Genomic DNA, 25,080 nt, shown 5'->3' on the forward strand with positions numbered 1-25,080 from the left:
GGTCTCTAAAAGGTTCGCCATTGTTGGGATAAGCCAGGGGTAGGCAACCTCGGCTCTTTTATGACTCATGGACTTCAACTCCCAGAATTCCTGAGTCAGCGTAGCTGACTCAGGAATTCTGGGAGTTGAAGTCCATGAGTCATAAAAGAGCCGGGGTTGCCTACCCCTGGGATAATAATAATAATTTTATTTATGTACCGCCCTTCTCCCCAAGGACTCAGGGCGGTGAACAGGGCAGATATATAAAAAATACAAAATACAAAATAGGCTATCAGCTATTTAGATCCAGAAATGTGGGGTAGGAGTCGGGGTGGGAAAGAGAAGGAACAGAAGCGGGAGAAAAGGGGGAGAAAGCTTACAAAAATAAAAAGTAATTCCAACCCTTGAACATCGCAACATTAAACTGATGCTTCCCGATGGAGGGTGTTTAAAAAAAAAAGCGCAAAGAATTACTGGCTTCTGGCAACTTTCCCCGCCCCCCCCTACTAAAAGCATTTCAATTAGACTTACGAGTGCCTGCCACCCAGTTCACCGTCCCTTCTCTGCAGTTCCTCTTTTTAATGCACAGTTTAAGTGGCTCTCATTAAAGCGCCTAATAAAGGAGCGCATTTTAAGTGATTAGCACCAATAACGTGGCAGCCCATTAACGGTCCCTCCCGCTACACCCCCCCCCCCGGGTTCTGCCACCCCACCCACCCCAGTGAGCCCATTTAAGAGCTCAGCTATTCATTTTGCGTGTTCATCGCAAGCTCCCGCGATGTTCTGAGCATCTTTGCAGCGCTGCGGGGAAGTGTGGCGTTAACGTCGGGGTTCTCTTTCTGCCAGACAGGGCGACACACGCACAAAAACACACACACACACACACACACACATCCCGCCGCCATCTTCCAAAACGTCCAAATGCAGCAGGGAGAATTTATTAAGATGGAAATAGAGAAGCCACTGTGGTAAACGGTCTTTAGCGTTAATTCATCCTTACAACTGTGCGCAATGTAAGCGTGTAACGCAGCCATCTCGCAGGCTTGTTTGGGGCATCAATAGATTTTGGAGGGAGCAGGATCCGTTCTCAAACCATTTAATTTAATCTCTCTCTCTCTCTCTCTCTGTCTCTCTCTCTCTCTCTCTCCTTGAGGTGTAAAGATGAGGGGCGACAGATACTTATATATCAAATCTATGGAATCAAATTAGCCATTTGTTGCTGTGGTCACAAGCAAGAGCTGGGAGGCTAAGACCGGCTCCTAAAAACGCTGCACTAATTCGGAAGAAAATGACTACATCCTCAGTTGGTCTAAAATGGGGGGGGAAAAAAGGGATTTAAGCAGAATTCAGAGCTCGGCTACGTCTTTTGAAATAAGGGAGAACATTTTCAATCTTCTGGGGTTTTGGGTTTTTTTTTTTTAACACATCCCACGTAACCTCTGTAACATTAACTAACTCAGTGTGGTGCAATCCGGGTTTTGCTAACTAACTCATTACCGAGGGGGGAAAAGGTTTAACTTCGTCTCAGATGGACGCGAGATATATAGAGCCGGCGACCCAGATTAATGTGGGATGGCTTAGTCAGCAATTTCCAGGTATAAAAAAAAAAAATAGAAAGCCAAGTGGCATTAAATGCCACTCTTTTTTTTAATGAAAAGGAGGACTAAGGGGGACACGATAGCAGGCTCTCAATATCTCAGGGGTTGCCACAAAGAAAGGGGGGGCGGGGCGGGGTGTCCACCTATTCTCCAGAGCGCCTGAAGGCAGGACAAAAGAAGCAACGGATGGAAACTCGTCAAGGAGAGAAGCAACCTAGAAATAAAGAAGAATTTCCAGACAAATTTCCTGAACAGTTTAACCAGTGGAACAGCTTGCCACCAGAAGTGGGTTCTTCCATCACTGGAGGTTTTCCAAGAAGAGACTGGACGCCCATTTGTCTGAAAAGCTGTGGAGTTTCCTGCCTGAGCAGGGGGCTGGACTAGATGACCTCCAAGGTCCCTCCCAACTCTGTTAATTCTGTTACTGTGGGAGCCGAAGAGAGTGTTTTGATCTGACCTACGACATGCAGACAAGAGCTACGATCGTCTTACTTGGAGGTGTCGATCAAGAAGAACGGTTGGGGTCCTTGGCGCTCTCTAAGCTTGGTCTTCCTGCAGATGTTTCATTACCCAACTAGGTAACGTTATCAGTGCTGGAAGGGAGTGGGGATTTGGTCTCTTTTATATATATATATATATATAATAGTAGCTTGCCCGGTGGGTGTTGATGTGTTTTCCATGGTTCCTTGATTAGGCTGTGGTTTCTTCTTTGAATAAAAACTGTGTACCAAACGCCACTCCTAGCACTGGTGACATTAGCTGGTTGGGTTATGAAACATCTGCAAGGAGACAACCAAACCCAGAAACCAGCAAGGATCTCAACACTTCAATCCAGGCTCAAGGTTGACTCAGCCTTCCATCCTTCCGAGGTAGGTAAAATGAGGACCCAGATTGTTGGGGGCAATTAAGCTGACTTTGTAATAATGCCGCTTGGGGTGTGTGTGAAAGCCCTAATAAGCAGGCATATACATAGAATGAAGGCTACTGCTAAGCTTGTAAGCCGCCCTGAGTCTTCGGAGAAGGGTGGGATATAAATGGGATTAAAAAAAAAATCCCGAGCTACATTCTCTTCTATGAGAAGAGCCTTGGTGGAGCAGTGGGCTAATGCCTCCTTAAGTAACACCAGCTGCCTGCAATTAGTGCAGGTTCAAGTCCCACCAGGCTCAAGGTTGACTCAGCCTTCCATCCTTCCGAGGTAGGTAAAATGAGGACCCAGATTGTTGGGGGCAATTAAGCTGACCTTGTAATAATGCCACTTGGGGTGTGTGTGAAAGCCCTAATAAGCAGGCATATACATAGAATGAAGGCTACTGCTAAGCTCGTAAGCCGCCCTGAGTCTTCAGAGAAGGGCGGGATATAAATGGAATTAAAATAAAATAAAATAAAACTCAGGGCCACACCAAGAATCAAATTAATTCCCCCCCCCAAATACGTACTCATCCACTTCCTGATGGAACAGCTAATAAGAAAAGCCACGTACCTTGACCAAATTATTACAATGCAGTGTTAACTTCCCAAAAAATAAAAAATAAAAGGCAAAGGGAGGTGGGTGGCAAAGAAATAATATCCCATAGATTCAATTTCATGCAGACTTCCAAATCCTATTTTTGAAACGCAACGTACGTCTACATCTTCTCACGGGCAACCAAGATTGATGGGAGATTTTACGCTCGTGGAAACGGTGGTTTTTGTAAAGCTTAACATACGACCGGGAGAAAATGGTACGAATAAAAAAAAAAAATTGGTTTGCCGCTCTCATTTTCCAGTCGCTGGTTTTCGATATTGTTATTTCTATTTTGTGCAATGTCACCAGAGGGAATGGCTCCCCAAGAGACATCTGATGATGCTTTCTTTCATCTGGACACCTCGTGTATTTTATCCTATTTATTTGACATTGAAGGTGCAGCCCAAGAGCTAACTGCCTGCCTTTTTTAAAAGAATGATTATTATTCCTTCCCCCCCTAACCCCCCAAAGATGTACGTCAATGGGTATATCAAGAGCGAGGCTTTACGGGTACTGAAAATCAAGAAGGAAAAAAATGCAGCCTTTTAGAGAACACCTACTATAGGCAGTCCTCAACTTACAACGGGTCATTTAGCGACCATTCGAAGTTACGACGGCCCTGGAAAGAGCGGCTTATGACCGCTCTGCACGCTTACGGCCGTTGCAGCATCCCCATGGTCGTGAGATCCACATTCGAAACGCTTGGCAACTGGTTCCTATTTATGACGCTTGCAATCTCCCGGGGTTATGGGGATCCCCTTCTTGCGACTTTCTGACAAGCAAAAATCAAGGGGGGGAGCCAGATTTGCTCAACAACCGTGCAACAAGCTTAACAACTGCAGCGATTCACTGCAGCAAGACGGGGGATAAAATGGGTCAAAACGAACTTCACTGTCTCGCTTAGCAGCAGAAATGTTGGGCTCCGTCGTGGTCGTAAGTCGAGGACCGCCTGTAGCTAATGCCAATTCTGTTTAGCCCGAGCCAAAGTGATAGTCTTAAAACATTGTAACTGACCCTGGACCTGATTATACAAAGAAGCAGCTTCCATTGAGGTTTATATTAAAAACATATGATATAATAAGCTCTTTTAAGTGAAGATTCTACAATTTCTCCTGGGCACTCATTTTATCTTGATTATTTTTAAGAATAGAGAAATCAGGTGTAATGTAACAGCTACTCAGAGTTATATTCTTAACCACAGTTAAGGAGGCAAAGGGGCACTAAGACAAAAGTCTCTGCGTGATGGGAGAAAATTGAAGCCCATTGAATTTCAGAGAGATAAATTATCCTGCTTTTGATAGAAGCGTTTCACTTCTGAATAAAAAATTTCCACAGGCAGACATTCAGGACTGCTCCCAGTAAAAATACTGTATAATAAGCCAGCTGTCCACAACTTTCTGAGCACCAGGGACCGGTTCCACGGAAAAACTATTTTCCACCGAACCAGCTTCAGCTGTAGTCTAGAAAGAGTGCAGAGAAGAGCAACAAAGATGATCAGTGGACTGGAGGCTAAAACATATAGGGAACGGTTGCTGGAATTGGGTATGTCTAGTTTAATGAAGAGAAGGACGAGGGGTGACTTGATAGCAGTGTTCCAATATCTCAGGGGCTACCACAAAGAAGAGGGAGCCAAGCTATTCTCCAAAGCGCCTGAAGGCAGGACAAGAAGCGACAGATGGAAACTAATCAAGGAGAGAAGCAACCTAGAACTAAGGAGAAACTTCCTGACAGTTGGAACAATTAACCAGGGGAACAACCTGCCTCCAGAAGTTGTGACTGCTCCAACACTGGAAGTTTTCAAGAAAAGACTGGACAGCCATTTGTTTGAAACGGCATAGGGTTTCCTGCCTGAGCAGGGGGTTGGACTAGATGACCTCCAAGTTCCCTTCCAACTTTACTACTACTGCTGCTGCTGCTGCTACTACTATTACTATCATCATCATCATCACATGCCAGGGTGCCATAGTGTGAAAAACCACTCTCCCACATCTTCTGTGGAAAAATTGTTTTCCGTGGACCGGGGTGGGTGGGTGTAGGGGGGAATGGTTATGAACGCTACCACACCTGGCATGTGAACATGAAGCTGCGGAGCCCTGTATTAAACTATAATTTAATTGTGGCGGGTTTTTTTTCATTATTAGCAGGATTAGCACAATGCTTTTCTTGACCGCCGACCCCCCTTTCAGTGGCCACGGAGCCCCAAGACTGAACTCAAGATTTAAATCATAACGTTTCTTCCAAGCCTTCGTGGGACTCCCCCCCTCCCTTGTGATGACGTTCCCACCCCGCCACAGCTCACAGGTTGGAAAGCTCTGCTGTGAACTAAAAGGCTTAGGAGAGAAAGCTCAGTGGCTAAGTTGATTTGATATGTGAACCAGTGCACCACCACAGAAGCTGTCACAGTCATTCATATACACCTACAGACGTGTTCTCAAATTACGTAGCATCGACACTGGTGTAACATTATGGATTCTTTTATCCTAAGTTAGTCCTTGAGCAGGCCGCAGAGTCAACCCCGTTGGTGTATGTAATAAATCTTACCTTTGGCCAGTCTTTCCAGCCTCTTGCCGTGCTCTGGAGGTATAGCATACCTGGCGAAGGAAAAAGAAAAAGCTCATCAGGAAAATTAAGTCCTGAATCCTTGCTTCCAAACTGATTCATTAGGAATCTGTTGGCAGAAGTTTGTTCTTCGCCCTTCACAACCCCACCAGCCAGGAGATTTCCCCTGTTAAAACATCTCCTCCCTTCTCCATCCATTACTTGAAACATGAACAACAGATTTGGAAGGAGATCTTCTAGTCTGCTTGAGCAGGGGGCTGGACTAGAAGACCTCCAAGATCCCTTCCAGCTCTATCTATTCTATTCTATTCTATTCTATTCTATTCTATTCTATTCTATTCTATTCTATTCTATTCTATTCTATTCTATTCTATTCTATTCTATTCTATTCTATTCTATTCTATTCTATTGCATTCCATGCTATTCTCAATAAATAATTCTATTCTATTCTATTCTTTCTATTCTATTCTATTCTATTGCATTCCATGCTATTCTCAATAAATAATTCTATTCTATTCTATTCTATTCTATTCTATTCTATTGCATTCCATGCTATTCTCAATAAATAATTCTATTCTATTCTATTCTATTCTATTGCATTCCATGCTATTCTCAATAAATAATTCTATTCTATTCTATTCTATTCTATTCTATTCTATTCTATTCTATTCTATTCTATTGCATTCCATGCTATTCTCAATAAATAATTCTATTCTATTCTATTCTATTCTATTATTCTATTCTATTCTATTCTATTCTATTCTATTCTTCTATTCTATTCTATTCTATTCTATTCTATTCTATTCTATTGCATTCCATGCTATCCTCAATAAATAATTCTATTCTATTCTATTCTATTCTATTCTATTCTATTCTATTCTATTCTATTCTATTCTATTCTATTCTATTCTTATTCCATTCCATTCCATTCCATTCCATTCCATTCCATTCCATTCCAACACTATACCATCTCAGACAAATGGCTGTCCAATCTCTTGTTGAAAACTTCCAGTGTTGGAGCATTCACCACCTCTGGAGGCAGGTTGTTCCACTGGTTAATTGTTCTAACTGTCAGGAAGTTTCTCCTTAGTTCCAGGTTGCTTCTCTCCTTGATCCGTTTCCATCTGTTGCTTCTTGTCTTGCCTTCAGGCACTTTGGAGAATAGCTTGACTCCCTCTTCTTTGGGGAAGCCCCTCAAATATTTGAACATAAGATCCTGCAGTTATCTTAAACACAACAGGATCACGGAAGATTAACCTCTCATTAACCTCTCAACCTAGAACTAAGGAGAAACTTCCTGACAATGAGAACAATTAACCAGTGGAACAACCTGCCTCCAGAAGCTGTGAATGCTCCAATGCTGGAAGTTTTCAAGAAGAGACTGGACAGCCATTTGTCTGAAATGGTACAGGGTTTCCTGCCTGAGCAGGGTGTTTGGACTAGATGACCTCCAAGGTCCCTTCCCGAAAATCCCAAGTGAAGCGAAGGGACACAGACGTAGGTTCTGACATGCGTTTATACCATGTACATATATCAATGAGTTTATCCTATATAAATGTTTTAAATAAATAAACTAAATCCTCACCTTCCCGAGGAAGCCTAGACAGGAAGAGTGAGGAGAGCACAATCCACTACTAGCATTTGCCCTTTGCTGTCTCTCAAGGGCCCAAACTTTGATCCCATGACCGTGAGCAGCACTGTAATGGTTGCTGAACAAATGGTCATTAAGCAAGATCTACCTGGGCACAAATGGGCTTTGCTTAACAACTATGTAACCTCTTCCATGCTCAAAGGGAGCGGGGTTTGCAGAGAGGAGGAGGAGGACTGTGAGGTCCTTGGTCTTCTCTGAGCTTGTTTATTTTCTTGCAGACGTTTCATTACCAAACTAGGTAACATCATCAGATACAATCAAAGTCAGAGAGCCTCAGGCGCCCCAGTCATTGTCCTCCTCCTCCTCCTCCTCCTCCTCCTCCTCCCCTTTTAGCACCAATGATGTTATCTAGTTGGGTAAAGAAATGTCTGCAAGAAAACAACCAAGCTCAGAGTGCACCAAAGACCTCACAGTCCTCCTCCTCCTCCCCCCTCCACAAACCCCACTCCCTTGTAGCACTGAGGATGTTGCATCTGAGCATGGTGGTGCTAGATCAGTGGTGGCGAACCTATGGCACGCGTGCCAGAGGTGGCACTCAGAGCCCTCTCTGTGGGCACCCGCGCTGGCACTGCCAGCATCTTGCCCAGGTCCATTAGGCCGCCGCCGCTGCCAGGAGTGGCAACCCCACCCAACACAAAGGAGGCAAAGCGGCCAGCTAGCAAGCTTGAGTAGAGGTGGTAGAGCACGCCCACACCCAGCAAGCCAAAGGCCACCCCAAGTAGGGAAGGCCGGATCCGCGTCGGCTCCATGCCCCCCCAGTCCCAGCTAGGATTGCATGCCTCCCCACCCATTTATGCTGGGCCTCCTGCCCACCTCCCCATCCTCCAGATCTCCCCAACCCTGCCCAGCCCTCACAGGGTTCCCCCCAATGAGCAACATCGAGGTGGCCATGCCCACCCCAGGCACGCCCACCCAGTCCGCAGCCATGCCCACCCAGTGGGAAACTCCCCCATGCCCCCCCCTGAGGGGCACCACAATGCTGACGGGGCCCTAGCACTTTGCGATAAATTAGTGGGTTTTGGGTTGTGTTTTGGGCACTCGGTCTCTAAAAGGTTCGCCATCACTGCGCTGGATAGATCAGGGCTAGAAGGGAGGGTGGAGTTTGCTTAGGGTTCGGCAACCTTGGCTCTTTTACAACTCGTGGACTTCAACTCCCAGAATTCCTGAGCCAGCATGGCTCAGCTTGGAAACCTCTCCCTTTCCCCTCAGCACGGCTGGCTCAGGAATTCTGGGAGTTGAAGTCCACGAGCCGTAAAAGAGCCAAGGTTGCCTACCCCTGGGTTAAGGGAAATCGGTGTATCTCGTCAATGTGTGGTACTCAATGGAACCGCATCTACATGGAAGGAAGTGTGTAGTGGGGTGCCCCAGGGCTCTGTTCTGGGCCCAGTGCTCTTCAACATCTTCATCAACGATTTGGATGAGGGGATAGATGGGGAACTCATCAAATTTGCAGTCGACACCAAGCTGGCAGGAATAGCCAACACTCCAGAAGACAGGCTTAAGATACAGGAGGATCTGGACAGTCTATCTTATCTATCTATCTTATGTCAGGGGTCTTCAAACTTGGCCCTTTTATGACTCGTGGACTTCAACTCCCAGAATTCCTGAGCCAGCATGAGGGAACTATGGCCCCTTCATGACTTGTGGACTTCAACTCCCAGAATTCCTGAGCCAGCATGAGGGAACTATGGCCCCTTCATGACTTGTGGACTTCAACTCCCAGAGTTCCTCAGCCAACATGGGGGAACTATGGCCCCTACATGACTTGTGGACTTCAACTCCCAGAGTTCCTCAGCCAGCGTGGCTCAGCTTGGAAACCTCTCCCTTTCCCCTCAGCGTGGCTGGCTGAGGGATTCTGGGAGTTGAAGTCCGTGAATCATAGAGATGCCAAGGTTGGCCTAGCCCGGGAGTAGGCAACCTTGGCCTTTTTATGACTGGTGGACTTCAACTCCCAGAATTCCTCAGCCAGCCTGGCTCAGCTTGGAAACCTCTCCCTTTCCCCCTCAGCGTGGCTGGCTGAGGAATTCTGGGAGTTGAAGTCCACGAGTCCAGAAAAGAGCCGAGGTTGCCTCCTTCTGCTCTAAAGCACCAAGGATGGCCACCTGCTTCTTTTCCCTCCTTTTCCACTTCCTCCTCCTTCCTCACATTCCCTTTTGGCACTGGTGATGTTACCTAGTTGGGTCAAGAAACGTCGGCGAGGAAACAATCTCGGAGAGTGCCAAGGACCCCCACACTTCCTTCTATCAGTTAAGTTCCTGTGTTTCCCATAGGAGTAAGCCTCTTTCACCGACAGCTACAAAGGCTCTTGAAACAAAGGATTATTTTTTTTAAAAAAGGATATATCCCCAAATTTCCATAGATCAAAGTGATGTTTTTCCTCTGAAGTACGTCAGCAAACTCACGCTCTAATGTCTAAAGGACATTAACTTTAACTTCTCTCTCTTGTGTTCGCCTTGAATTTTAACTTTTTTTTTTTTGGAAAGCCGTTTTGCGCTAACGTAAAAGAAAACAAAGCAATGAATAAATTAATGCGGATCCAAGCTGCTTCTTCCGCTGGATTAGCAAGAAAGGAGCTATCCTATTTCTTCTGGGGATGCGTTGAAAAGTTTGGGGCGCCTTTGCTGTGAGGAGGCAGTCAAGGATGAATGCCGTTCTTTGGATTCCGATGCAATTTTTTTATTTTTTTTTACTTAATTACCGCCTGTAATTGGGAGTTGGAAAGATAAGATTAATTGAATTGTGAGGCTGTTGAAGTTAATATTGTGGGGACCCGGGTTATCGTGGTTTGCAGAAGTACCTAACCGAACGCTAGAGAGATGTCCCACGGAATTTGGTTACAGAGCGGCTTGGATAGAAAGTCAGCGAGCTGCATTAATGAGCTTAAAATCAGGAAAGGAAGGGAAGGGAGAAGAAAGGAAAAAAAAGAATTGCAGTTTTGCCAGTCGTGCTAAGAACCGCCAGCAGACTCTTGCTCATAAAGCAGGGGGGGGGGGGGGACACTTATTACTTTCTTTCAAATTAAGGAGAGAAAAGGAATTGGAGCCAATCGCAGCTCAAGCCCCAGAAATTAATTCTAGCCCGCCAATCGCAGCAAAACTACAAAGCTCTGCTTGAAAGAGGGCAGGGCAAAAGAAGACCCAACCTCCCCGTCCCGGCCCTGTTCAAACTGAAACACCGGCGGCAGGAGACGCCGCAAGTTTTGGCTGAACCACAAAGCGAAACTCCCCAGACGCTAGTTCAGGGGTCTTCCAACATGGCCCTTTTTATGATTGGTGGACTTCAACTCCCAGAATGCCTCAGCCAGCGTGCCTAGCTGGGTAATTCTGGGAGTTGAAGTCCACAAGCATGGGTCTTCCAACTTGGCCCTTTGATGACTGGTGGACTTCAACTCCCAGAATGCCTCAGCCAGCGTGCCTAGCTGGGTAATTCTGGGAGTTGAAGTCCACAAGCATGGGTCTTCCAACTTGGCCCTTTGATGACTGGTGGACTTCAACTCCCAGAATGCCTCAGCCAGCGTGCCTAGCTGAGGAATTCTGGGAGTTGAAGTCCACAAGCAGGGCTCTTCAAAGTTGGCCCTTTGATGACGCGTGCCTGGCTGAGGCATTCTGGGAGTTGAAGTCCATGTGCCTGGCTGAGGCATTCTGGGAGTTGAAGTCCACCAGTTATAAAAGGGCCAAGTCTGAAGACCCCTGGGCTAGATGTCTCCCAGTGGGTTATCTTAAAGCCTCAGCAAAAAAGATACTGATTTCTTAAAAACCTATCTTTCCATCTAAAGGGAAAAGAGGCCTCATGAATGAAAAACATCCATTTTCTCTCTCTGTCTCTTGTGTGTGTGTGTGTGTGTGTGACAGAGAGAGAGAGAGAGAGAGAGAGAGAGGGAGGAGGGAGGGAGGGAGAGAGAGAGAGAGAGAGAGAGAGAGAGAGAGAGAGAGAGAGAGAGAGAGAGAGAGAGAGAGAGACGAACAAATGTCTCGCGCAGCAACATAAATGTTGGGCTCAATTGTGGCCGTAAGTCGAGGACTGTGTCAGGTCCCCAATAACCTCTTTGCTTTCCCTTGCGTATGTATTCTACTTTTGGGGGCCTGCCATTCTGCTGGGGAGGGGGAGGGGAAGCAAGCTTTCGCTTGGGATAACTTTCGCTTTCTACTTTCCCCCTTCCCGCCTCTTATCATCTCGAGAAAGGAATGTGTCTCCCTTATCGGGGAGACACCGTTACAGAGAAACAAAAGCTGGAGAAGACCTTGAGATGGAAGCCAACTGCACATCATACCACCGGTGGACTGGCTGAAATTCAAATGGACATTATGACTTCCAGTTTTGGTCACCACGATGTAAAAAGATGTTGAGACTCCAGAAAGGGTGCAGAGAAGAGCAACAAAGATGATTGGGGGACTGGAGGCTAAAACATACAAGGAACGGTTGCTGGAATTGGGTATGTGTAGTTTAACAAAGAGAAGGATGAGGAGTGACAGGATAGCAGTGTTCCAATGTCTCAGGGGCTGCCACAAATAAGAGGCAGTCAAGCTGTTCTCCAAAGCACCTGAAGGCAGGACAAGAAGCAACGGATGGAAACTTATCAAGGAGAGAAGCAACCTAGAACTAAGGAGAAACTTCCTGACAGTGAGAACAATTAAGCAGTGGAACAACCTGCCTCCAGAAGCTGTGAATGCTCCAACACTGGAAGTTTTTAAGAAGAGACTGGACAGCCATTTGCCTGAAATGGTATAGGGTTTCCTGCCTGATCAGGGGGTTGGACTAGATGACCTCCAAGGTCCCTTCCAACTTTATTATTAGGATGATGACTTTGGGGTGGGGGGAGGAGGAATATTGCTGGCTGAACTATACTGTTTTTCCCCTGATCTCGCCTTGACTTCCTTACCCTCACTGACCCCGAATAAAGACGGTGCCTGCTTCAAGAGTTCTGCTGTCTTGGGTGGTCAGTTTGGAAGTGGCTCCTTCCAGACTGCCTGCAATCTATATTCCAACATTGCACACTACCTGCTTGATGTAGAGACAAAAATCACAGAAAGCCAAAGCTGAAGCTTCGTCTCCAAATTCCACCCGCCCGCAACAGGGATACCTGACATCTCCACTGATTCTGCCCCGGCGACAGAAAAAAAAAAGGCTTTTAGGCTTTCTAAAGGCAAACAAGCCAGCATTTTAGACCCGTTGAGACCAGCTCATCTCTCCAGCGCTTCTTGCTCTTCTTGCGTCCTGCCAAACACTTAACGGAAGCAGTTTTTGCCTCGCCTGCTCTGGAAGAGACGCCTCCAGCAGGCCTGCCTGCCTTCAGAGGGGAAAATGTCAAGGAAGATCAAACTGTTCCGCTCATTAACCTGAAGGAGAGGTGTCAAAACAAGAGAGATGTTCAAATAGCCAGAAATATTCTTTCTGCCTGTTTGTCTGAAATCCCCCCCCCCCCGTGTTCGGGAGGGGAGGGGGGGAGAAGAAAAGAGGTTTATGAAAGGAGCGGAGTTAACACAGATATTCTCTTTTTTGTTAAAAGGAGGAGACACACAGACTTTCTAAAAGCTTAAAGGGAAATGGGCAATTGACAATTTTTGCCAAGACAAAAAAAAAATACTCCGAACTAATCTTGAAAAGGGAAAGCAAATAAGGGCTACAGAACTGAGAAATTGGGGTAAACATGTGGATGCACTGGTGGAAATGGGGAGGACAATTATATTACCTGAACTGTGCATATGCGCTAGAAAATCAGGATTATACCTTTTTAGAGAAAAAACAAGTCAAGTTTAATTTCCTGGTGAGCGTGAGGAACAGTCCATATGCTTTTCTTGGCAAAAAAAATATATATGCAGACATAATTTTATCTTTCTTTCCCTTTTTTTCTTGGCAATTTCCAATCTAAACTAGATCTAGGAATATCTGATGATATCCTATCCTAGTGCTAATAGTGCATATGTTTCTTTGGGAAATTAGTCAACTTCCTGACAGGGAGGACAATTAACCAGTGGAACAGCTTGCCACCAGTCATCGTGGACGCTCCATCACTGGAGGTTTTTAAGAAGAGACTGGACAGCCATTTGTCTGGAATGGTATAGGTTCTCCTGCCTGAGCAGGGGGTTGGACTAGATGACCTCCAGGGTCCCTCCCAGCTTCTATTCTATTCTATATTCTATTCTATTCTATTCTATTCTATTCTATTCTATTCTATTCTATTCTATTCTATTCTATTCTATTCTATTCTATTCTATTCTATTCTATTCCATTCCACTCCACTCCACTCCACTCCACTCTACTCCTCTCTACTGCTGGTTTGACTGTGTTGCTGCTGCCATGGGGGTGGAGGTGGGAGGGTGTTTTAATTGGTTTTTATTACCTGGTGGGTTTTTTAAAATTTAGTACATCGCCCGGAGTCACTGTGTGTGAGTTGGGCAGATAAATAAATTTAATTAATAAAGATAAATTTGAGTGTGTAGACATACATTAAAAACATAAACACACACATACACACCCCATTCCTACTTACATACACCTCAGTTTTTTTGCATTTTGATTCCTGTAGTTTCTGTGGCACCCGGGTCACAGGGACAGTATTTGTGTTTTATAAGGAGTTTTATTTGTTTATATCTTGCCTTTATTATTTTTTTACAAAGACTCATGGTAGCAAACATATCCAAGACTTTTTCCTGCTCCTCTTTTCCGCCTAACAACAACCCAGTAAGGTGGGTTGAGCTGAGAGAGGGAATGACTGGCTCAAAGTCATCCAGGCAGCTGTCACGCCTTAGGTGGGACTAGAACTCACCGTCTCCTGGTGACTGGCCCAAAGTCACCCAGCCGGCTCTCACGCCAAAGGCGGGACTAGAACTCACCGTCTCCTGGTTGATTGGCCCAAAGTCACCCAGCTGGCTTTTATGGCTAAAGTGGGAGTAGAGCTCAACAACTCTTGGTGAGTGGTCACCCAGTTGGCTTTCATGGCAAAGGCAGGACTTGAACTCACAGTCTCCCACTTTCTAGCTGGAGGCTTTAACCCAGGGGTCTTCAAACTTGGCCCTTTGATGACTTGTGGACTTCAACTCCCAGAATTCCTCAGCTGGGCACGCCGGCTGAGAAATTCTGAGAGTGGAAGTCCACAAGTCATCAAAGGGCCAGGTTTGAAGACCCTTCCCAGAATTCCTCAGCCGGGCACGCTGGCTGAGGAATTCTGGGAGTGGAAGTCCACAAGTCATCAAAGGGCCAAGTCTGAAAACCCCTGCTTTAACCACTAGATCAAACGGTCTCTTCCATACGTTTTCCTGCAATTCTCTTCTGAAATGGCAGTGGAGCGAACGTAATAAAAATGTTAAGGATTCTGGATCCAAATCTGGATCCAAATCTTGGATCCAACCCAAGCAAATCCGATCCCTGGGATTGATCCTGATTTTAGCGGAGGGATTGAAATACAGGGATTCTTCCCTCCCCCCCCCCTCAAAAAAAGAAAGGGCTATCGTATTCATTTCAAGAAATCGAACCGTCTGCCTGCTTCAAAATAAGATGGTTTACTTAACCGGACTTTTCCACTAAGTGAAATATTTTCTCAACACTTTTTTTTTTTAAAAAAAGGGGGTGGTGGTGGTGGAAGGGGGAACGGGGAGCATACAAGCCTGTCCCTTTGAAGAATGAAGTGAATTTTCTTGAAGCTACGTGAGTCGAGCAAGCCAAGATGTTAGACTTTTATCTAGAACCCGGTCCCCATCTATTATCATTAACTCCCAGAGCTGGCTCTTGGCTGTTGTTGTTCCTGATCCAGCTTTTATACTTTATCTTGCCAGGGCAGTTTTTGTATTTTAATCATTTGCCTAGTTGCCAGTGGCAACCACAGACTCTCCGCACAGGTGAGTGCACAAATAGCAGCCTTCAAGCACGCCGCAATTTCGCTCGCCTGCTTCTTATTCATAAAGAGGGGGGAAAAAACCCTCTCACATGAATAAATATCAAGGATTGGGTTGGCTTTTTTTTTATTTTATTTTTTGAAGTAGGTAGGGCTCGGCAAATCTGGGGGAGAAAAAAAAAATCCACCTTTCGCTGAGCAGCTTACCCAAGGAGAGGGATGGAGGGAAGGCTGTAAGAACAAGCCCAGGGGAAAAAAAAAAGATTTTAATTTCTTTATTTCAAATACAGGTAGTCCTCCTCTTACAACAGTTCATTTAGTCAACGTGCGAAGCTGCCACGGCGCTGGGGAAAAAAAAAAGTAACGTGGGACCGTTTTTCCCAGTTACAGCCTTTGCAGCATCGCCGCGATAATGCGATCAAAATTCAGATGCTTGGAAACGGGTTCATACTTACGACCGTCGTAGCGTCCCGGAGGGGTGTGTGTCAGGTGATTTGCCCCTTTGGCGACCTTCCGACAAGTGAAGTCGACGGGGGGGGGGGAGCCAGTTTCACTGAGCAACCGGGTTACTGATTTGTCAGCTGCAGTGATTCGGTTGGCAACGGTGGCAAGGAAGGTCGTAGAACGGGGCAAAATCCACTTAAGAAAGATCTCACTTAATAACAGGACATTTTGGCCTCGATTGGGGGTCGTAAGCTGAGGACTGCCTGTTTCCTTGTTTCAGCTCCCTCTCTAGCCTCCCGTTGGGGTGGCTCCCTGTCTCATTCCCAAAAGCAAGTTCCCAATTCCTTAAAACTACACACAGCGGAATCAAGATCCCATCGTTTGCGGGCAACATTCCAGAGGTTGGGACCGGCTGTCATTTCCTTCGTTCTCTGCGTGCGCTTGGCAACTGGCCTGTACGTACGACAGTTGCAGCATCCAGGGGTCGCGTGGTCGCCATTTGTAACTTTCCCAGCCGGTTTCCCACAAGCCAAGTCAATAAAGCTTAACGACCGAATGATTCACTTAACAAGGGAGGTTGTTAAGTTGCTTAACAGCTGTGGCCAAAGAAAGGCCACAAAATGGGATGCAACTCACTTCACTGCCACAGGCTCAATTGTACACCCTTAACAATCTGAATCCATTGGTCTGAAATGGTACAGGGTTTCCTGCCTGAGCAGGGGGTTGGACTTGATGACCTCCAAGGTCCCTTCCAACACCACCATCATCCTTATTAAATGACACCAACGATTGTAGTGTGTGTGTGTGTGTGTGTCAGTCAAATGGTGGGTCCAATCTCTTCTTAAAAACTTCCAATGTTGGAACATTCACAACTTCTGGAGGCAAGTCGTTCCACTGATGTATTTAAGTGATGTATTTAACAATAGCAATAGCACCTCCAAGGTCCCTTCCAACTCTTGTTATTCCGATTTTTTAAGGCTTCTACTTGAGGCCTGCTACTTGGTGGCGAACCTATGGCACGCGTGCCACAGGGGACGCAGAGCTCTCTCTGTGGGCACATGCGCCGTCGCCCCAGTCCTAGGCCTTCAGCTGGGTTTTAGAAAACCTTTTCGCTTTAGGCCTCCATCGCCATGTGCAAAAAAAATAAAAGGTTCAATCAATCAATTTAAACTTGCGGGGGGGGGGGAAAGATCTCGCAAAGTTGGAATTGATTGATTGAACTTTTTAGTCCCACCCAGTCTGCCGTTACCACCGCAGCTGCACCCACCCAACTGGCCACACCCAGCCCAAAGGCCACGCCCACCCGGCACCCGATGATACATACATGGGTTTTTGGATTGCAGTTTGGGCACTCGGACTCTAAAAGATTCGCCATCATTGACCTAGACTTATAGACCGCTTCACAGTGCTTTACAGCGCTCTCTAAGCAGTTTACAGAGTCAGCATGTTGCGCCCCCCCCCCAACAATCTGGGTCCTCATTTTATCGACCTCGGAAGGACAGAAGGCTGAGTCAACTCTGAGCCGGTCAGGATCGAACTGGTGGCAGGGAGCAGAGTAGCCTGCAATACTGCATTCTAGACACTTAACCACCAGGGCTCCTAATTATAACCAGTCCTCAAAACTCTGGCTGTCCAGAGTGTCCCTGCGGTCATATGATCACAATTCAGACACTTGGCAACCACCACCCCGTATGTCAGACCTTTGCAGTGCCCTGCAGTCACATGAAGTCCCCACTTTTAACGATCCACTGGTGATTCGCTTAATGGCGGGAACTGGGGACTACTGGAACTGCCATCGGTAAGTTAAGTAGCCTGGTTGTATGACACTGTGCCTTAGGACTGCCTCGCTTAGCGACTGAAATTGTTCAGCAACGTCGTAACATTGAATGGTCACTGAACAAGCGATCCTTAAGCAAGGATTTAAATAAGGTCACTGTTAGGCCGCCGTGTCGGCCAGAATAGTTCTCGACTTAGGACCACAATTGAGCCCAACTTTTCTGGTGCTAAGCGAAACATTTCTTAAGTGATTTTTGCCCCATTTTACAATCTTTTTTTGTCACAGTACTTAAGTGAATCACTGCAAGTTGTTAAGTTAACAGCCTGGTGGTTAAGTGAATCTAGATTGATAGACAGACAGATAGGTAGATAGATAGAAAGATAGACGGAAAGATAACATTTATTGTCATTTTTTTTACTATGGGCCCAATGGCACACATTGAAAATGAAATTTAGTTGCTTGTTCTCAAAGCGTACACATACATGACACAGATTTAAACATACTATATACAACATATGTATAGAGCAGGGGTAGGCAACCTTGGCCCTTTTATGACTGGTGGACTTCAACTCCCAGAATTCCTCAGCTTGGAAACCTCTCCCTTTCCCCTCAGCGTGGCTGGCTCAGGAATTCTGGGAGTTGAAGTCCACAAGTCATAAAAGAGCCAAGGTTGCCTAGGCCAACCTTGGCATCTCTATGATTCGTGGACTTCAACTCCCAGAATTTCTGAGCCAGCATGGGGGGAACTATGGGCCCTTCATGACTCATGGACTTCAACTCCCAGAATTCCTGAGCCAGCATGGCTTAGCTTGGAAACCTCTCCCTTTCCCCTCAGCATGGCTGGCTCAGAAAGTCTGGGAGTTGAAGTCCACAAGTCATAAAAGGGCCACGTTTGAAGACCCCTGCTCCAAAGGTACAAACCAGTAGTTCCACACAATGTAGAGTTGGTCTATAGCAGGGGTAGGCAACCTTGGCTCTTTGATGACTCGTGGACTTCAACTCCCAGAATTCCTCAGCCAGCATGGCTCAGCTTGGAAACCTCTCCCTTTCCCCTCAGCATGGCTGGCTCGGGAATTCTGGGAGTTGAAGTCCACTAGTCATCAAAGAGCCAAGGTTGCCTACCCCTGGTATAGGCCCACACCCTTATTTATAAGCAACATATAAATATTAGTCACTGTCCATCTTGAATACATAACGGAAGGATGAAACTTGAAAGTTTATTTATTTTTTTATTTTAATCCCATTTATATCCCGCCCTTCTCCGAAGACTCAGGGCGGCTTACAATTTAAGCACAAACCAATGTGCTTTAGCAGTAGCCTTCATTCTATGTATATGCCTGCTTATTAGACATCAGACCTCCGAACCTTCCGTCGCGGCCTGAAGACCCACTTATTTGAATTAGCTGGTCTGGCCTGATGGGGGAATATGGGCTTTTAAAATTGTTGTTCTTAGTATTGTATTATTGTTTTTTAACTGGGCATTGGTTTAATCTTTTTTAACTTTTGTATCGTAATTTATATATGCCCTGTGAACCGCCCTGAGTCCCTAGGGAGAAGGGCGGTATACAAATTAAATAAAACCTAAACCTAAACCTATTAGGGCTTTCCCCCCCCCCCCCCAAGCGGCACTATTACAAAGTCAGCTTATTGCCCCCAACAATCTGGGTCCTCAAGGGTTAATGCTGTATGGGACAAAACTGGGACTGAATCTGGATGTTCTGCTTCGGATACCACCAAGCCCCCCCCCCAAAAAAAATGTAACAAGGAACACAGGGTGAAGAGGGTGTGTAGTGTAGTAGTGTAGTGTAGTATGTGTGTAGTGTCCCAGACAATCTTGCGGGCCCTCCTCAAAAGCAACGCTTCTGTGCCATGTCCCGGATGGAACTGCCAACCATTTGGCTTCCCCATTGATTTTGCTTGTCAGAAGGGGATCACACGATCCCAGGACAATGCGACCGTCCTAGATATGAACCAGTTGTCGAGTGTCTGAATTTTGATTCCATGGCTACGGGGATGCTGCGATGGCCGTAAGTGTGAAAAATAGCCGGAAGTCACTTCTTCAGGTCCATTGTAACTCTGAATGGTCGCTAAACGAACTGCTCTTAAGTTGAGAACTGCCTGAACTAAACCTTGGCTCTGATAATCAGCCTGCATCCTTTCGTCTCACATTTTGGGACTTAAAAGGTTAAGGGCCGTAATTGTGCAATTCTCACTGTCAGTGTTAATTATTCGATATTTTGATGAAGGTAGCTAGGGGGGAAAACTGCCCCCAAAGTGGAACAAATATACAAACGAAACCAGTAGCTCTCTCTCTATATATATATATATTAAAAAAAAATACAGTTTATAAATGTTGCTGGACTCCTAATCTAACTAAACTAATTAGCGCAGTTAATGAGCAAGGATGATGACAGCTGCAGCCCTTGGGTATAACTCAGCTTGGCTTTAATGAAATAGCTACAGTACCTTCTTTTTACTATTCTGGATCTCGTTCATTGATTCGCAGCCTAAGAATCCACTCTGCTGTTTGAAATGGAAGGACATTATAAAAATCTCGGTTTAGCAAAAAAAAATGCTGAAGCTTTATCGTTGCTTTCCCGGGACCTCTTAATTGGACAGTCCCAGAAGGAAAAAAATACCTCTTATTCTTACTGAAGAGAATGCTATTAATAGCGCAATTTCTTTTGGGTGATGTTTATTCCCTTAGAGTAGGGTGATGGATGTGAATAATTATCTGACTATAAAGGCAAGCAAATGTGTTATTTTCCATCACTCCACATCATCTAACAGTAAAGTGTGAAACAGCATTTTGGAGTACAATTTTCCTGTCTGGCAGCTGAAAATTATTGCCAAGAACAATGAAAATAAATAACCAAAATGCCCGTTGAGTTTAAAATTAAACGACTGTGTCAAGAAAGAGGAAGGAGACACGCCAACCATCTCAGGATACAAAGACTAAAATCGTAAATCATAATTTTTTTTTTTAAAAAAAAGACAAGGCAGAAGTTTCAGAAATGCGGCACATGAAAGCCACAAGAGCTCTGTTCTCTGCGGACCTTCTCATCTATATCTCGAAGCCCCTTGGGGTTGTTGTTGTTGTTTTTTAAAGGGGGGGGGCTGTCTTGTTTTCGAACACTGAAACTGCTATAATGTTAATTCTCAGAACACAACAATTGCCCCAGACAATTTTCCGTTTTCTCTACTTGCACTGCCTACTGAAGAGAATGATGCCTATTGAGGAGAATAGATATACCACAAGGGAAGAGGAGGAGGAGGAGGAGGAGGAGGAGGAGGAGGAGGAGGAGGAGGAGGAGGAGGAGGAGGAGGAGGAAAGCAACACTGGGGTTCTTGATTCTCTCTGAGCTTGGCTGTTTTCTTGCAGACGTTTCGTTACCAAACTGGGTAACATCATAATTGCTAGAAGGGAGTGGGGGTTTTGGAGAGAGGAGGAGGAGGAGGAGGAGGAGGAGGAGGAGGAGGGAGAGGAGCAGGAGGACGATGACAACTGTGGGGTCCCTGGTGCTCTCTGAGCTTGGTGGTTTTCTTGCAGACGTTTCATGAGCCATCTAGGTAATGCCATCAGGGCCAGAAAGGTGTCGGGTTTGGGAGGAGGAGGAGGAGGAGGAGGAGGAGGAGGAGGAGGAGGAGGAGGAGGAGGAGGAGGAGAAGGAAGACGACTGTGGGGTTCTTGATGCTCTCTGAGCTTGGCTGTTTTCTTGCAGACGTTTCATTACCAAACTGGGTAACATCATCAGTCCCATAAAGGAGCCAGTTTTCGAGCACGGATGATGTCACCTAGTTAACTAGTTAATTAGTACCACTTTATAAAACCCTAGTAAGGCCACACCTGGAATACTGCAACCAATTTTGGTCACCATACTATAAAATAGATGTTGAGAGCCTGGAAAAAGTTCAGAGAAGAGCAACTAAAATGATCAAAGGCCTGGAGGCCAAAACACACGAAGAACGGCTGCGGGACTTGGGGTCTGGCTAGTCTAAAGAAAGGAAGAAACAGGGGAGATATGATAGCCGTGTTCCAGTATTCAAGGGGGCTGCCCCAAAGAAGAGGGAGTCAATCTATTCTCCAAAGCGCCTGAAGGCAGGACAAGAAACAACGGATGAAAACTGATCAAGGAGAGAAGCTATCTAGAACTAAGGAGAAACTTCCTGACAGGGAGGACAGTTAACCAGTGGAACAGCTTGCCTTCAAAAAAGTGTGGGCGCTCCATCACTGGAGGTTTTTAAGAAGAGACTGGACACTCACTTGTCTGAGATGGTATAGGTTCTCCTGCTTGAGCAGGGGGCTGGACTAGAAGACCTCCAAGCTCCCTTCCTGCTTTATTCTATTCTATTCTAAGTTGGGTAATGAAGCTTCTGCAAGAAAACTACCAAGTTCAGAGAGCACCAAGTACCCCACAGTCATCCTCTTCCTCTCCACAAACCCCGCTCCCTTCTAGCACTGATGAGGTTACCTATTTTGGTACTGAAATGTTTGCAAGAAAGGAATCAAGTTCAGAGAGCACTAAGGGTTCCAACAATTGTGATTTCTTTTACCTATTTTCCAGTTTATATCAACAGCCTGCTTTTCATCAGTGTCAAGTACTTACAAATATATAGAATAGAATAGAATAGAATAGAATAGAATAGAATAGAATAGAATAGAATAGAATAGAATAGAATAGAATAGTTTCCTGCCTGAGCAAGGGGTTGGACTAGATGACCTCCAAGGTCCCTTCCAACTTTATTATTATTATTAGAATAGAATAGAATAGAATAGAATAGAATAGAATAGAATAGAATAGAATAGAATAGAATAGAATAGAATAGAATAGAATAGAATAGAATAGAATAGAATAGAATAGTTTCCTGCCTGAGCAAGGGGTTGGACTAGATGACCTCCAAGGTCCCTTCCAACTTTATTATTATTATTATTAGAATAGAATAGAATAGAATAGAATAGAATAGAATAGAATAGAATAGAATAGAATAGAATAGAATAGAATAGAATAGAATAGATGGAAAATTAGAATAGCATAGCATAAAATACATGGGAAATAATAGAATAGAATAGAATAGAATAGAATAGAATAGAATAGAATAGAATAGAATAGAATAGAATAGAATAGAATAGAATAGAATAGAATAGAATAGAATAGAATAGGGTTTCCTGCCTGAGCAAGGGGTTGGACTAGATGACCTCCAAGGTCCCTTCCAACTTTATTATTATAAGAATAGAATAGAATACTCCTTATTCAAACTTCATTGCTCCCTCGGAAGCCATCCTTTCGATTTTCTACCCAAATGACCTTCACAGTTTCCTTCCTTCTATCCCACCTGAGTGACAAATTTCTGGAACCTTCCAAGACCGCGTTTTTCAGGGCATAGCAGAAATACCCGAAGAAAGCCGATCCTCATTAAATCCTAAGCAAACAAGCAAAACGATGTGTAAAATGAACGCAGAAGTCAACGTGGATTGGCTTAGTCACTTAAAAAAAAAGTGGACGCCTATTTTGACAAATAAGTCTGTCTGCCTCCGTCTTTAATTGAAGGAGAATGGAAAACCCAAAATTTAGGACATACTGAAATAAGCATTCGTGTGATTTTGGGTTCTTCTAATAGAAATTCAAAATCTGACAATTCTCCGGTGATGCGCTAAGCTCTGCTTTTGTCCTCTTGTCTCTTTATTGCCGGCGTTACCCCCAGCTTCAGTGCCTCGGGATAGTACTTAACTAGGATTATTCAACCCCCCTGTGACCTTCTTCTAGCAACATGCAAATACCAAGAGCAAAGGGTACAACTCGGAGGCCTCTGCAAATGTCACTTCCATCCAACTCAGGGTGGAAAGTGAAAAATTAATTTCACAGTGTCTGCACAAGGCTTGGGAAAAAGAGGTCCTACGTAGCTTTTAACATTCTATAATTACCCAAAAGGAGAACAGTATCCAGGAAAGTAAACAGTGGCACTTTTGAATGAGTTGCATGGAGGGCTACCTACCTATCATCTTCCCTCATCCATCCATCTATCCATCCATCCGTCCATCTATCCATCCGTCTGTCCATCTGTCCATCCATCCATCCATCTGTCCATCCGTCCATCCATCCATGCGCCCATCCATCCACCCAACCATCTATTCATCCGTCCATCTATCCATCCATCTGTCCATCTATTCATCCGTCCATCCATCCAACTGTCCATCCAACCATCCATCCATCTATCTATCCATCCATCCATCTATCCGTCCGTCCATCCATCCGTCCATCTATCCATCTAACCATCCATTCATCCATCTGTCCATCCATCCATGCGCCCATCCATCCACCCGACCATCTATTCATCCGTCCATCTATCCATCCATCTGTCCATCTATTCATCCATCCAACTGTCCATCCAACCATCCATCCATCCATCCATCCATCCATCCATCCTTCCATCTATCTATCCATACATCTATCTATCCATCTGTCCATCCATCCATGCATCTATCCATTCACCCGACCATCTGTCCATCTGTCCATCTATCCATCCATCCGTCCATCCATCCATCCATCCATTCGTCCATCCCATCCATCCATCCCTCTATCCACCTACCCACCCATTGACCCCAACATTTCTACTGCTAAGCAAGGCAGCTTTTAAGTGAGTTGCGCTCCACTTTATAACCTTTTTGCCATAGCCGTTAAGTGAATCATTGCATTTGTTAAGTGAATTGGGTGACTGTTAAGTGAATCCAGCTTCCCACATTGACTCTGCTTGTCTGAAGCCAGCTGGGAAGGTCACAAAGGCTGATCTCACAAATATCTCCTTAAGTAACTCAGAAATATCATTTCTCCATACATTTAATCAGCAGGCCAAAGTAAACTTGCAAGAAAATATGTTCCCTCTGGGTAAATCAAACGTCTTCTAACAATCTAGCCTGTCCTGGAAAGTAAGAGATCAGCGTGGGGCTCTGAGTCCAAACAAGAGTTAAAAGGGACCCGAGAGAGAATCTAATGTGCTCCCCTTAGAAGTAAAGCCAGACACTTTAAACAGTAAAGCATTTGCAGGCTCTCCGTGAAAAGTACCTGAATCCACGGTGACAATGCTAGGAACAAAAACCTCTCTGATCTGAAGTCTAACTTCGCCCAATCGATAAATCCTGGACCCAAACTTCAATTCAGAAACTCGTGGCATTGTGATGGAGGCCCCAAAGAGCAGCAAATAATACACGCTATTCTAGAGAAGAACAGAATAGGGGTGGTAAAGATAAATCACTGAAACTCAGCAAAACGTTTTCTGGGGCGCCCATGTGGCTCCTGATCTGTTGTGTTTGGTGTGTATATTAATCCCAGGTCAGAAGATGTGAAGAGAGGCAGCCCGTCGAATCGCTAACAGTCAGACAAGACTGACTGGATAGTCTCTTCTTTCCCCCTCCTCTTCCTCATGAGGTTCATATCACAAAAACGCTATTAAATTTTTATTTTTTTCCCCCCGAAAGTTTAGAATGCGCAATTTGGCAGGGCAGAATTTCCCGTCCGACTCAATCATCGGGGACAATGTCCAGCAGGGGTGTCAAACTGCCAGCCCACGGGCCGGCTGCATCGCGCGGAGGAGGCCGCACCCACCCCAGCCTCGGCAAGGCAAACAAGGTCGCGACACATCACGTGACGTGGCGAGTTTGACCCCCGCGATGTAAAGGTAAGAACGAAGTAACCGTAGGCAGAGCTCTCCACCAACAGCATCAAGCTTTCGGCAAGCGAT

At 45.3% G+C, this 25,080-nt stretch overlaps 2 protein-coding genes across 10 annotated transcripts in view; one reads left to right on the forward strand and one right to left on the reverse strand.

The window, feature by feature from the left end:
* The window catches only part of KDM4B (lysine demethylase 4B), a 262,102-nt gene that overhangs the window by 147,861 nt on the left and 89,161 nt on the right, over positions 1 to 25,080 (reverse strand). For all 8 annotated transcript variants that reach the window (XR_014492596.1, XM_083363244.1, XM_083363243.1 and 5 more), the window contains exon 7: positions 5,623 to 5,672. Coding sequence is in view for 7 of the 8 variants with exons in the window: in XM_083363244.1 (XP_083219370.1) it covers positions 5,623 to 5,672 (50 nt within the window). In the remaining variant the exon portion in view is untranslated. The remainder of the gene's footprint in view (positions 1 to 5,622; positions 5,673 to 25,080) is intronic.
* Positions 1 to 25,080, forward strand: part of TICAM1 (TIR domain containing adaptor molecule 1) — a 232,135-nt gene that overhangs the window by 21,567 nt on the left and 185,488 nt on the right. The gene's annotated exons all lie outside the window — the stretch shown is intronic.

The sequence above is a fragment of the Vipera ursinii genome, assembly GCF_947247035.1.
Source record: "Vipera ursinii genome assembly, chromosome: 1".
NCBI lineage: Eukaryota > Metazoa > Chordata > Lepidosauria > Squamata > Viperidae > Vipera > Vipera ursinii.